We start from the raw sequence: 13,103 nt of genomic DNA on the forward strand, positions 1-13,103 counted from the left end.
CAGTATCATTCACAGCATCTTCTTCTTATAGCTCGACAGCTTTAGTTTCTCCATCCAACATCGTAGGATCATCCAAGTCATGGAATAGCGGCACCCCCCACTTCTTCCCCGGGTTACTTAGTCTCACCTTCTTATCTGCCTTCGCGATGTCCTCCATTTCTCTCTTCGTAAACTCAATCTCCAGCGCGCGCAAATTCTGTGCGATGTGGCTTTCCTTCACACTCCGCGGAATCACCATCGTACCCCTTTGAATTCCCCACGCTAGCACCGCTTGTGCAGCCGTGACATTCTTCTTCTCCGCCAATCCGGTCCAAAGCGGGTCTTCCAGAATGCCGTATGGCAACCCCCTGTTGTAAACCGGGTTCGTATTTGCAAGTGGCGAGTATGCAATCACCTTGAGTCCAATCTCACGATGATAATCCACAAATTCTTGCTGTTGCAAGTATGGGTGCGTCTCAAATTCATGCGCGTAGGGGCAGATGGTGCACATTTCCAAAATGGCCTCAACATCAACCTTGGCAAAGTTGGAGATGCCGATATGACGCGTGTAATTGGCGCGGACGAGCCCCTCCATCGTGCGCCAGGTGTCAAGGATGGTAACAGATTTGTCGAGCTGGTTGCCGTCAGAATTGGGGATGAAGGACACCGGCCAATGCATCAGGTAAAGATCTAGATAGCCGACGCCTAGGTTAGAGATAGACTCCTTGACCGCGCGTTCGGCTTCTGCGGGGCGGTGGTGGGAATTCCAGAGTTTGCTGGTTACCCAGATGTCCTTGCGATGAAGTTTCGAGGCGGCAATGCCCTTGCCTGTTTGGTCTTCATTTCCTGTGATGTGTTAGCGTTTTTGGTTCGCGACTAAAGAGGGTTACACGTACGGTAGATCCAAGCGGCGTCGATGTGGTGATAACCTAAGTCGAGGGCATACTCAGTGGCATGGGCGACCTGCAGACTGTCAGCACAGCTGATGGACACGCTGGTATCATCTCTCACTTTTCCCTTGTCAGAGAGCCATGTTCCAAGTCCGATTGATGGGATACCCTTGATGCCCGCGCCGGGTTGCTGTTCTACAGCGACGGCAGGTTCCGAGAATTGAGAGTTGCAGGGAAAGAAGAGAAACAAGAGCACGCTGAATATGACCGTCATTCCGACGGCTCGCATGAAAACGCCCATTTCGAATTCACCAGTCTTGAAGTTGTTGGATAATAGATGAAGTTGGTAACAGTAGCGACTTCACGTTGCGAGGTCTATTTAAAGATCTCAATTAAGGTATGGTGTCGGTGGTAATGGACATCCCCGCACCCGTGTTGTTATCATCGTTGCAGTCATATCGTCCATGCATTACATCATTTTACTCCATCGTTGATACAAGTCTGGCAAGGTTCTTGTATAAAATATCTCGGGATGTTTTAGTTCAAATATGGGATGAACTCTTTCTTTAGTTTGCACTCGGATGGCCTGCCTGATGGGGGTGACGTGAAGGAACTCGATGGCCAGCAACTCAACAAGCAGAAAACGACTCATGACGCGTCCGCTATGACTACTTTATAATCGGAAAGCAGTCACATGGTATATCGTTCGAGCGATTGTGGTGCCCCACGACCTCGGCTCTCAATTGATGCAAGCTGCTCATCGTAACTCTCGGGAGCTGATAAGCTCTAATTTCCGGGTTCATGTTACTGCTGAAAAACTCACATCTTGGCCTAGCAAACCCAAGTCCACTATTGCTATCCGTGCCCTTGACACTAGGCATCTCGGCATGCATCTTCAACCCAAACGAAGAACTCCCCCGTTGTCTCTCGGCCGGAAAGGTCATATACAGCAGCGCGTACATGGTCAATAACACGAAAAAGCCGTAAAAATACGAAATCTGGTAAAGATGGTCCCAACCGTTTCCATTCGACACCCCCTGTATAGCGCGAATGAAGCCAGCTGGATATGATTAGTAATGTTCAAATAACACGAGGACGACGAAGGAAGTCTGACTCACGCAACAAAGGAGCCATTCCCAGAATCCACGTTACGAGCCCCCTAAAACTGAATCCTGCCGTGTACCAATACGCACTTCTCGCATCACCCAGATACAGATCCCCAATATGATACTCGCCCCTCCGCAACAGGAAGTAGTCACTAACGATAATCGCCGTCATGGGGCTCAAAAACACGCTCCAGCCGCTCAGGACCGTGATAAACGTGCCAGGGTTTTAACGTAGTTCGAAGGGCAGATAGCAATAGCACCGACAGTCAGTATATAGCAACCCCGACGGATGTTAATTCACTTAGGACACAGCGCCAGCTGATCCGTCAGGAATCCCAAGCCGGCGAAGAAAGTACCGGCTCGAGCAGCCGGGGAAAGGGAGTGCTCCTGGACTCGGAGGAGAAGCTCGAACGGATTCCATATGTACTCCCCGTACATAGTCGCCGCGGCGCTGGTGATCAAAATCCCGCAGACGGAGGTGACAATAACGAAGAGGGGAGCGGTGAATAATTGCCCGAATAAGGCCGCGTTAGGTGTCCGCGCGTACTCGCGTTTAGGCCGAAGCGCTGTAGGGCCCTGTGAGGAGCTTGTAACAGCTTAAAATCTAAAAGAGATACTTACGATATAAGTTGCTCTAAACCCACGATTGTGTCTTGGCACACTGTGCTGGGCACTTGAACCACAGCTTCTGCTCTTGGTCAGAAGCTTCGTGCGGAGCTTCTGGCCGAAGTTACGGACTGGCAGAGGGCACTCGTGCGCCCACCAACATCTGAAGGCTGGGTAGATCATGTTATAAAGCCTAAAACTGAATGGTACCGCGTCCAGTCGGGCTGGCCCAGACACGCAGCCGCCTGCGAGCCAACGAGGGACTGGAGGCCAAAAACAGCGCCCCAGCTAAATGCCGAACCGGATGTGGTTGTTGGACTGTGCATAAGGGCGCCAGGACCGCCGGCTGCGTGGACCGCCCAGCCGAGCATGCCGAACATAGTTGCCGTGATCATAACGAAGGTGATGCGGAAGGGCAGCTGAAGCTTCTCGGGCGGGATCATGGGAAGGGGGAGGGAAATTATGATGAAGACGAAGGATATGATACTTGCGGTATCAGTGTTGGAAGATGCCGGCAGCGTGTTCCGGAGGTTAACAAAACACGCTCCGGTGGGGGATCGGAGGATGATCTTCACGGCTGTTGCTTCCGGTTGGTGAGTAGATATCGTAGGATGCGCTTTTACGTAGTTGAGATTCGACAGACCTTGCCCCCCCCAATAAGCTTTATCCCCATCCAGATACACCCCGTCACAATACGGTTGAGTACCGGCCAGAAACCACCGCGCATGCCCGACACAAGACCGTAAAGCCTTGGTATGTGTGAGAACCTGGCCAGCCGGCGAGAATAGCGAGTAGGGCTGTGATTATAGCAACTCCAACGCAGCTATTGCTTGAGGCACACTTAGACCGGGGGATAGCAGAGAGGCGCTAGCCGTCCACGCTGTGGTGTTGATTCTAGGCCAGGAGTTGGTACTTAGGTATATAGATACTTCGTGGTCTTATCGACTTACCCGCATACAACCCAGTATCCAGCGAAGCCTTGCCAGGTCCAACTCCTGCGATCTTCCGAAACAGGGATCAAATCTCGATTGCGCCATGATGTGTTCCGGTAATTGGCGTTTTCGTCAACTGGACATTCCAGCCTCCTTGCCCAGTAAAGGGTTCGACGTTTGATTCTTCCAAATGAACTCATGATGGTTAAGAGTCGAATAGCTGCGGTGTTTGTGGCCTGGAGCGCCACTTCAACGACGAATTTGATGTCATTGATTCCATATTTATGGCGCGGACGGGGAAGTACGACACCGTCGGAATCTGTGGTGTATTGATTAATTTAAGGCTATCGAGTACACGATGGTGTCAGTGTTGCGTTCGTAGTGCTGATCTTATAGTCTAAGTTTGCCGATCAATGCTGAAAACTGCGGTAATGCCCTCTTTGGACGATAGAGCAGATCGGTTCTGACAAACACTAGCAGGCTAGTGAATGGCATCGGTAATCTCCAGGGGTAACGACTCCCCATCAACACCAAACTGGACAGCAAGTTCAGCAGCGGGGTCGTGCATCGGGTAACTCGTATATCCGGCTTGGACCATATCATCGCTTCATCACCTCGTGGTATCGGTTAAGACGCACTCACCACCAAGTATCCCCTCTATTCAAGGAAGATATTTCCCTGCGAATATTTTAACACGCCCAGCCATCAGGTTTCATTTCGTGACACGTCAGTCATGTCATCTGAAATACCAGTCGTAGACTTCAGCGCCTGGCCCTCCGGCTCACCAGGAGATAAAAGACGCCTCGCCCAAGAACTAACAGAGGCATGTCGGCGGGTGGGCTTCGTATACGTGGTGAACCACGGGGTACCAGATGATCTCCTGGAAGAGGCATTCAATTGGTCTAAGAAACTCTTCGATCTACCCCACGACAAGAAGATGCTGGCTCCTCACCCACCAGGACCTAACGTACACCGAGGGTACTCATGGCCTGGTCTGGAGAAAGTCTCCCAGTACATCCACAAGGAGGGCGAGGACTTAAATGCAGAAGATGAGGAGCTGCGCAAAGTGGTGGACTGCAAGGTGAGTCTCTACTTGGGGAGTCCACGACCTGATAAAGAAAAGGCTACAACTCAGCATAGGAAAGCTACGAAATCGGCAGCGAATCCCTCCACCAGCAACCCAACCAATGGCTCCCCGAGGAAATCCTGCCGGGCTTCCGCACCTTCATGACCGATTTCTACTGGCACTGTTTCTCAACAGCAAAAGACATGCTGCGTGCGCTCGCCATCGGCATCAGGCTAGACGAGGAAGATTATTTCCTCCGATTTCACAGCGGCCTCAACAACCAACTGCGCCTGCTACACTACCCGCCCGTAGAACCGGAGAAGCTATCTAGCAACACCGTGGCTCGTATGCCCGCTCATTCGGATTGGGGGACCATCACGATGCTATTCCAGGACGAATGCGGCGGGTTGCAAGTCGACGACCCGAATAAGCCGGGGAGCTTCGTCAATGCGACGCCGATGAGGAATGCGTTCGTGATGAATGTGGGGGACTTGCTGATGCGGTGGAGTAACGATTACCTCAAGTCGACGCTTCATCGTGTGACATTGCCTCCAATGCAAGAAGGCCAGGATGCGGGAGCAGGGCACATGACGCCGGCTCGATACTCCATTCCATATTTCGTGAGCCCGGATCCCATGGCGAGGATCGAGTATTTGCCGCAATGTGCCGATGAGAAGAATCCGGCTAAATATGAACCGGTCGTGCAGGAGGATTACCAAAAAATGAGAGCGAGACTTCAGTATCCTGACCAGTCAGCTGTTCCGGTTGCGGTAGCTTGAAGCCTGCTGTGACGCGGCTTGCCAGTGTCCAAATCGGGTTGTCGCCTGTCTTAAACAAACATGTCAGAGAGACTGCGATCGAAATTGAAAACATTGGAGGATTCAGGATGGCCATCAAATGCTTCAATCAGCCGTGAATTCCTCGGCTTTGGTGTCTTATTCATGTTCCATCCGTGAATAAGCTGCGATACTGGGGACAATGGCTGGAGCATTAAGGAGGTATGCAGGCTGACGCTTGGTGACAATGTGATCTGCCACCTCTAGCTGTATTCCCTCCAATAATCATCAACGGATTGCTGGCGCCCACTGCTTAACTCTACCAGTTTCCAAACTTCACAAATGATAGTCGTTCACGACCGTTGAATAACAAACCTCGGAAGCTGACAACGGCCCGTTACATTCATGCTCCTTGTACCCTTCGCAGTCACCTATTCAGACACACCTTGCCATCCAAAATGCGCAAACAACATCACCTCACAATCAAAATTCTCATTCCCTCCTTCCTCCCCCAGGAACCGTGCTCGATGCCTTGCAGCGCTACTCGCCCGTGATCCGACATCAAGCGTTAGTCACACGGTTCCAGCAGACGCGGGTTAGCCTCGAGGACGTGCTCGAAGATCTCTTCTTCAAAGAAAACGGCACACATATCGTGTGCTTCACCATCTTCGAGAGAATTACCATCGTACCGGGCGTCTCCTCGAAAGAGATTAGTTTTCCCGTGGTATTCCAGCGGTTTGGAGACGGGATTCGCTTTCGGGCGCTGGCCCGGGCCGCGTTACACTTTGGAGGGACTATACGATTCGGAGTAAGGCCCTTGCCGATGGTGTTGATGGTGAATGGTTTGAAGTGGTGGAGGAGATCACGGTCGAGTGTAACTCGATGATGATGCCGTTTGTCAAGGGCCAGATGGAACATGCCCATCGTGATATTTGCGAGAACATCATTCGCGAGACAATTGAGCAACGGAATGCTGGCCATGGGCAATATCATGGAGGACATGCACATTTTGGAGTCCCAGGACAGGTTCGTTCTCAGCCGCGATATGTCTCTGAGGGCCATTACGGAGCCCCGACGCAAAACTTCACTCTGTCGCCTTCCGGCTCACAATCACATCGTGGTTGATTAATTATCAAGTGGAATTAACAGACGACGGCCCCTCCAGGAGTCAATGAGGCAACGGATCGCCAGATTTGCTCTTTATTCCCAAAGCTGAGAAGCTCCCTCGCTGAGTTCGACCTGACCCAAGGCAGTGGACAGCCACAATTGTGGTGTGGGCCGGCACCAAGGCCCTAATTGCGAACCAGGAGCAGCTGGCCTTCGCACCCTGCATCTTTGGGGAATCGTGGAAGAAAGGCCTCGTGATCCGCGCGATGAAGAGCACTATGTTGCTACGCTCATCCACGGCAGGCGCCGAGGCGAAGGCAACCCTGTGTCGGAGAATCAAAGCAAGGCCTTGGCCCTTCGAACCATAATCATATAGATTGTTGGATCAGCCGGTGGCCGTGCCTTGAATTTTACTGAGAAGTTACCGCCTAGAGTAACAAATCAGTACGAAATCAAATGGTTTCGAGGTTCTGCTTGAGTCCTTCTTCCGACCCCTGCCTTTCTCAACATAGGGAACGCAGAGCTACCTTCCTCGGAACAGAGTGGATACATGCATGGACTCACTGCAGTATCTGAGCGTTATTCGATCATGCGGGTGACCCCATCAAAATGTTACTCAACTTTGATTCATCATGAGAGCAGTGTGTCTCCACGGTGAGAAGCGAGTGTGAATACCAGACATCTCCAGGTTACATTCCTGTAATACAGATGCTGGCTGCCTTCCAGTCACTTGTTGCTGATGTCAATTCTTGGCGCCAACGTTACGGAGCAGTCCAAATAAACCAATGATCAAACAAGGCGCTCGGCCTTCCTTGCCGAGCGCCTTCTAAGCGCCCAATATTTCTGGGCGCGTTGGACCCCAGCGATTCTCCCAGGCACTTGAGTCGATCAGCTCGCCAGAATGTGGCAAATTGGCCAGCTCCAGCAGTGATTGGGCACATCAATAGCCCCCAAGGACGGTTGGTGCACGAGTGGGACTTGTGTAGCTGGATTTAGCACCTATGTCCTTGCGACCCTTCCCAGTGGGAGAGACGTGCAGCTGCGGATGCTTCGCGGCCTGAAAAGCAGCCGCCCACCTGTGATGCGCCATGACGAGCTCCAATCTCGAAGCAAGGCTGTCCAAGTAGGTTGTCTGTCTCTCTTTTACTGTTGTGGACTTCTTGACAAAACGCGTTTTCGCAATCAAAGCTGTACGCAGCTTCAGCTTATTCTCGATTGTCGTCGTCTTGCGACTTGACCATCAGCGGCCTGCCTGCCAAGCTACTGCATGTAAGTGCGGGGCACTGCTCGTGGGACATTTTCCACCACTTCAACCAGATGCTGACTGCGATGACAGACTTATTTCGATCACACCGTTCTCCTTGGCTTGATTCTACTCTCAGTCGTGTGAAGACTGTCTCCAGCAGCCATGTCCTACTATCCCCGTAAGTTCTGCGCTCTCAACAAGAGATGTCGCATGCTGACATCAAATAGCTCCTCCCGGTGCAGTAGGGTCACCAGGTATGCGCCTTCGTGCACCTCAGCTTCCTCAGTCCAAACCATTGACAGGTTATAGCCCAGCAAAAGAACTACCCTCCGCCGCCGCAGTCTCCTCCCGCGAACCAAACCAAGTTCTACCCCCCGCCTCTCGGTACCCCGAGCTTCGCCCCCCCGCAAGGCCAGTCGTACCCAGCGCCGCCGCAAATCCAACATCAACAGAACTACCCCCCTCCTCCCCAGCAAAGCACATCTTCTCCTCCTCCGAAGACGGGAACACCCGTCCCATACCCGCCCCCATCACAGGCCGCACAGCATATGAACCTGCCGCTCCGGAACTCGACCCCATCCATCAACTCGCCGTCCCCAGCCCCACCAGGCTATGAAACGGCGCCCCCGGGACCCGGCGAGGGCTACCCACAGGAGAAGATCGGCGGACACTCACAACAGGGATCCGTCGATCTCACACGCCGCGCCTCGGGCATGAGCCAGCAACCCAGCATGCACTCAGTCGCCCAGGGCGGGGGTCAACTTGAAGGCCAAGGCGGCCAATTCTCTGGGGCGCATAGCGCCACGGCCGACGACGTAGGCACCTTCAACGGCGGCTCATACCGCATCTCGCACCGCGACTGCAACACTATCATCACGATCCAGCTAGCCATGGGGTGCCCCATAGACGCCAAGCCTGGTGTCCTCATAGCCATGAGCCCGACCATCACCCTCAAGGGCGAGTACAAGTTCAGCATGAAGAAGATGATTGCCGGCGGCGAGGTGGGCCACTCCACCTTCGTTGGCCCAGGCGAGCTGCTCCTCGCCCCGAGCATGCTGGGCGACATCACCACCATCCGGCTCACGGGCAACGAGGCCTGGTCCGTCTCCAAGGACGCCTACGTCTGCAGCACCCAGGGCGTCAACCGCGATTACAAGCGCCAAGGGCTGGGGAAAGCCATGTTCAGCGGGGAGGGACTGTGGGTGCATAAGGTTAAAGGTATTGGATTGATGTGGATCACTAGTTTTGGCGCTATTATTCGCAAGAATTTGCAGGATGGGGAGAAGTATATCGTGGACAATGGGCATTTGGTCGCGTGGAATGTCAAGTATATCATGGAGCGTGTGGCGTCCGGTGGTATCATGGCCGGGTTTGCGAGTGGAGAGGGGCTGGTGTGCAAGTTTACAGGGCCCGGGACGGTGTTTTTGCAGACGAGGAACCCGGTAAGTGTGCATGTCCTGATCCTTGAGTCAGGTTTCGTTTGTGGCTTGTAGGTTAGGCTGGTGCTAATGAATTATGTCTACAGAGAGCCTTCAGCGCTTACATGACGGGCAATGCTGCGCCGCCATAAACAGCACGAGGAAATTAGGACACGAAGGCATCACCTACCCGATAGCGCAATCAAGGATGAGGGTGTTGCAGACGAAATAGGTCGATATACGTCTTTGAACGAAAGGGAAAGATGGTTCATAAGCGAGCACAGTGACGATAGGCTTCTTTCTGGTGGACGCCTAACCTTCTATTTTTTTAGTGGAGAATCATATTGAGGGGGTTCTTCCTGATTACGGAGATATGTATCAATTTCCAGAATACTTTGAATTAACAGTCACAATGACCAAGCGTAATGTGCTTGGTGGCCTGAGGTCATGGTGAGGTATACCTGAGTTCCATCGGATAAGCTGCTTCCCTGACACGTGTAGCTGATTTCGCGCAGTAAGCAATATATCAGGGGACACTTTATAGTCAGGGGTTAACATGATGTAAAATCGACTCGTCTTAATATACGGTATTTCAACGAAAATTGTCTGCTTTATTGTCAGTAAATTTAGGAAAGTCTCTAATTTAGCTAATGCACTTTTTCAATACCTGCTATGCAACCTGCTATGCAGCTATGCAGCACTCTTTCCTATGCAAGTAAATATGCGTGGCACTCTTAAAATGAAAAAGAACGGGTATCGTTTTTAGTATCCAATACGCATCTCTCTCGCCACGCAATTCATCTTCCCTTTCTCATGCCGGAGTGCCGCGGTTATTCCAATTTATGCTTGATGTACTCGCACCATACGCCTAAATCCTCCGTAAGTTCGAGCATACTCGCCCACTGGGCTGGGCTATACCATTTTCCCTTAACCTTGCTGCCACCTGCCGAATCCATCCCCCCCACCTGCTCGTCGCTGCCCCCCGAGTCGAAGACGTTATCCGAGACAATATGGACCTTGCCGCCCAGATGGATCTCGAGCATGATGTTTGCTGTTCGGGATCTAAAGGGGAAGACGACCTGTAGGCGCGGCACGGGGTGTGCTGCTAGGGTGATATCTACCTCTAGAGCTGGAGGAGACGGCGGTTGAGTGGTAGTACCATTCGCGCCTCTGTGCACCTCCCCAGACTCGCCTGTGGACTGCGATGCAAAACTCTTAAAGTCGTCAATTGCCGTCGTCTCGGAGTTTGCTTTCGGCTTTTCGTCGGCGATTTCGACAAAGCCGGGCTTCGGCTTGAAGCTCTTGGCCAGTAGCGTGGATAAGAACGCGTACTGCCGTAGCGACGGTAGCATTTCGACTAGCTGTCGGGGGTGGTGGAAAGGCACTTTGGTCAACATCTGTCCGTAAACTCCCTTGTAAATAAATAGCGTGTTCTTGTGCACCCTTATATCCTTCTCGGTCTTCCCTGGGAAAGTCGATACGGGCTGTAGACGCGTTATGGAGCGAGGCTCACTCGGATCGTAAATACTTCCCGGCGTAATCGGGAATATCAGGGCATCGAACGTCGCCATAGCGGGGTGTTCTGGCGCAGGTGCTCCGGATAGACTGTAGATTTGCTGAGCTACCGGAAAAGTCACCGTAACTGGCGGGTCAAATGTGGCCATGAAGATGACGTCGGGTAGCTTTGGGCCCGGCGTAAGAGACGGATCGGCCTGCATGCTTGTGTCGACCTTAGCTTCATCGCTATGCAAAAAGGTGCTACCGGGCTCTTGCCAGTCTAGGACAGGTCCATTCGCTGCAAGGATCTCGTCGTTGTTCAAATTTGTTTTCTCCACAGCGTCCGAGATCCAGCTGTCTGATACTCGTATGGGGAAGTACACAAGATCTTCTTTGGGTGCACAGTCCACAAGCATGCTCCAGGTCTTGATATCCTCTTTGTCGACGGTGGTAGAAGGGATCCTTCTCCGTTCTTTCCAATAGTCGAAGCTCAATCCAATCCGGTCTCGAGCATGCATCTGTGGGTATCCATGTTGAGTACACAGAGCAGCGATCTTGAGAGCTTCATCCGTCTTCCCTCGCATGGCAGGATCCTCGCGCAGCTTTTGCATATCCCAATTATGCAGTTTCAGCAAACTTTCGTATATGCCCGCGACTGCGTCACAGCAGTTAAGCGCAGGGAGAACACTCAGCTTATCTAATGTAGCTAGGCGTTCAAGATTCGGCTGGAATTGCTCAAGCGTCTTCGTTAGGGGACTTTGGTTCGGGCCGAGCTTGAGACCCCTTAGCAGCATGTCTGCAGCCTTTCCTGTATGGTGTTGGATGCTTATCGTCGACTCAGGTAGGGTTAAAGAAACGTTTTGAACGACGTGATTCGTGATGACGATCTCGAGTGCCAATCCAGTCCCAGCAAGGACGAGCGTTTTGGAGAGCGGGCCGCCGGCTGGGTTGTCCTCCCAAAGAGACTCGAGACCAATACTCCGAGCAAGCCTCTCGAGACCTTCATTGCTGACCCTGCCCTTTCCCGCAGCCTTCAACATGTGCACCAGGGCATCCATTCTTTTTTTACGATCATCTTCATCAGCCCTGCCGAGTCCCAATGCGCCCATGCTAATTGCATCCAGATTCAGATCCATCCCATGGATCCCGAGTGCACCTAACGCTGCCGTCCCGGACGGACTGTCGAAGTTGACGGCTGTCGAGCTGTCCGGCATACCCTTGAGCGTAGCTGACGTCGCAGGCGACTTCTTAACTTGCTGTGGCGACGTACGGGAGCCTTGAGGAGGCGAGAAGGCCGCTTGGGTTTGCGAATTAGAGAATGGCGTCGACACGGGGGGAGTTGGTGCGGCGCCTGCGAGTTGCGAGGGCGTTCTCCCCTGCTGGGAAAGCCCATGGCGCATGGGGGTCGACATCATGAAGGGCTTCGCAGGTTTGATCTCGAGTAAGGAATGTGGGAGGGATGTATTGCAACAGACGCCCGAGCCCTCGCTGAGGAAAGCTTGCGAGGATAGCAGAATGTGGTCCCGTCAAAAGTTGCAACCAAAAAGCAGACTATCCAGGAATGCAATCCGCTCAAAGGGATGCGCGAGCTCTGGCATCAAAGTGTTAAGATTGGATTGACCGAGACGTTGAAGGCGGTGTCATCGCATTTCATTGACCGTTGACTAGAGGGACTCAGGTTGTGATTGCTGTAAAATGTAAGTGCTTGCAGCCCCTCCAAAGCTTCAATACCTTTGCCAATTTCACTTTCAAGTCTAATGAAGCTGTCGCAAGCCACTGAAGACTGTCCTGGGTCAATGCAATACAACCTAGTAAAGAGCTTCGCCATAGTGGGGGCAGCATTGAACTGCGACGCGACGACACGGAGCTCAAGAATGAACTGAGGTCATCATAGTAAGAACTGCACCTTGGGCAAGCGAACTCGCACGGTGTTATCTAGCTGCAGCACAAAATTGATCTGCCACGGACGCACAAAGTACTCAGCATTCTCAACTTAAACCAACTCATCTTGCAACTCAATGTCCTTGTAGCCTCGATTTTTCTTACATTGGGTGATTGGATATTTGTCCATAATCTTTCCCTTTGACCAGACAGATTTCACCACTGCAACATACAGGTGCCTTTTAGTAACCAAGTCAATGTCGTGACAGCTACCGCGGGTCGTTTCTATCCGGCTAGAGCTGTCAAAGAAGTACGACACAAGCTTTCTGTCCTTCTGTAAGACCGATTGCTTCCTCTCCATGTCCAAAAAAACCCTCCACACAAGTTCCAACACCTGGCAATGGTCATAGTCAAATGCGCCTGCCTCTCATAATCATCACTCTCAGCGATTGGGAGCTGATCGCACTAATTGGGTATGAAAACTGGGCATCAATATTGCTGCTATCAATGCGATCCTATAATGTGGCTCGAGGATATGGCCAAGCGAGCGTCTCCTCGACCAAACATGCTATGCATCGAATCCAGGATCCGGCTGTATA

At 52.3% G+C, this 13,103-nt stretch overlaps 6 protein-coding genes across 6 annotated transcripts; 2 read left to right on the forward strand and 4 right to left on the reverse strand.

Annotated features, from left to right (window-relative positions):
• Positions 1-25: 25 nt before the first annotated feature.
• BCR38DRAFT_351477 (aldo/keto reductase) lies at positions 26-1,143 on the reverse strand (the record flags this gene model as incomplete). Its single annotated transcript, XM_040856643.1, has 3 exons — positions 26-825; positions 876-942; positions 991-1,143. The coding sequence occupies 3 exons, from the start codon at positions 1,141-1,143 to the stop codon at positions 26-28; spliced, it is 1,020 nt and encodes a 339-aa protein (XP_040712064.1).
• An 857-nt stretch (positions 1,144-2,000) lies between these two features.
• BCR38DRAFT_498149 (permease for cytosine/purines, uracil, thiamine, allantoin-domain-containing protein) lies at positions 2,001-3,808 on the reverse strand. The gene is made up of 4 exons (XM_040864781.1): positions 3,532-3,808; positions 3,221-3,475; positions 2,782-3,158; positions 2,001-2,521 (listed from the first exon to the last, which is right to left on the reverse strand). The coding sequence occupies exons 2-4, from the start codon at positions 3,306-3,308 to the stop codon at positions 2,273-2,275; spliced, it is 714 nt and encodes a 237-aa protein (XP_040712065.1). The 5' UTR covers positions 3,309-3,475; positions 3,532-3,808; the 3' UTR covers positions 2,001-2,272.
• Positions 3,809-4,246: 438 nt separating this feature from the next.
• On the forward strand, positions 4,247-5,358 carry BCR38DRAFT_488524 (uncharacterized protein; the record flags this gene model as incomplete). The annotated part of the gene is made up of 2 exons (XM_040864282.1): positions 4,247-4,594; positions 4,654-5,358. 2 exons carry the CDS (start codon positions 4,247-4,249, stop codon positions 5,356-5,358), a joined length of 1,053 nt encoding a protein of 350 aa, XP_040712066.1.
• A 558-nt stretch (positions 5,359-5,916) lies between these two features.
• On the reverse strand, positions 5,917-6,417 carry BCR38DRAFT_488525 (uncharacterized protein; the record flags this gene model as incomplete). Its single annotated transcript, XM_040864283.1, has 1 exon — positions 5,917-6,417. The coding sequence occupies one exon, from the start codon at positions 6,415-6,417 to the stop codon at positions 5,917-5,919; it is 501 nt and encodes a 166-aa protein (XP_040712067.1).
• Positions 6,418-7,870: 1,453 nt separating this feature from the next.
• On the forward strand, positions 7,871-9,278 carry BCR38DRAFT_412509 (tryptophan RNA-binding attenuator protein-like domain-containing protein; the record flags this gene model as incomplete). Its single annotated transcript, XM_040858702.1, has 4 exons — positions 7,871-7,886; positions 7,936-7,962; positions 8,018-9,150; positions 9,234-9,278. 4 exons carry the CDS (start codon positions 7,871-7,873, stop codon positions 9,276-9,278), a joined length of 1,221 nt encoding a protein of 406 aa, XP_040712068.1.
• Positions 9,279-9,956: 678 nt separating this feature from the next.
• Positions 9,957-12,865, reverse strand: BCR38DRAFT_412510 (mediator of RNA polymerase II transcription subunit 1-domain-containing protein; the record flags this gene model as incomplete). Its single annotated transcript, XM_040858703.1, has 4 exons — positions 9,957-12,121; positions 12,355-12,502; positions 12,596-12,615; positions 12,670-12,865. The coding sequence occupies 4 exons, from the start codon at positions 12,863-12,865 to the stop codon at positions 9,957-9,959; spliced, it is 2,529 nt and encodes an 842-aa protein (XP_040712069.1).
• Positions 12,866-13,103: the final 238 nt, after the last annotated feature.

Source organism: Pseudomassariella vexata (genome assembly GCF_002105095.1).
Source record: "Pseudomassariella vexata strain CBS 129021 chromosome Unknown BCR38scaffold_13, whole genome shotgun sequence".
In the NCBI taxonomy this organism is placed as follows: Eukaryota; Fungi; Ascomycota; class Sordariomycetes; order Amphisphaeriales; family Pseudomassariaceae; genus Pseudomassariella; species Pseudomassariella vexata.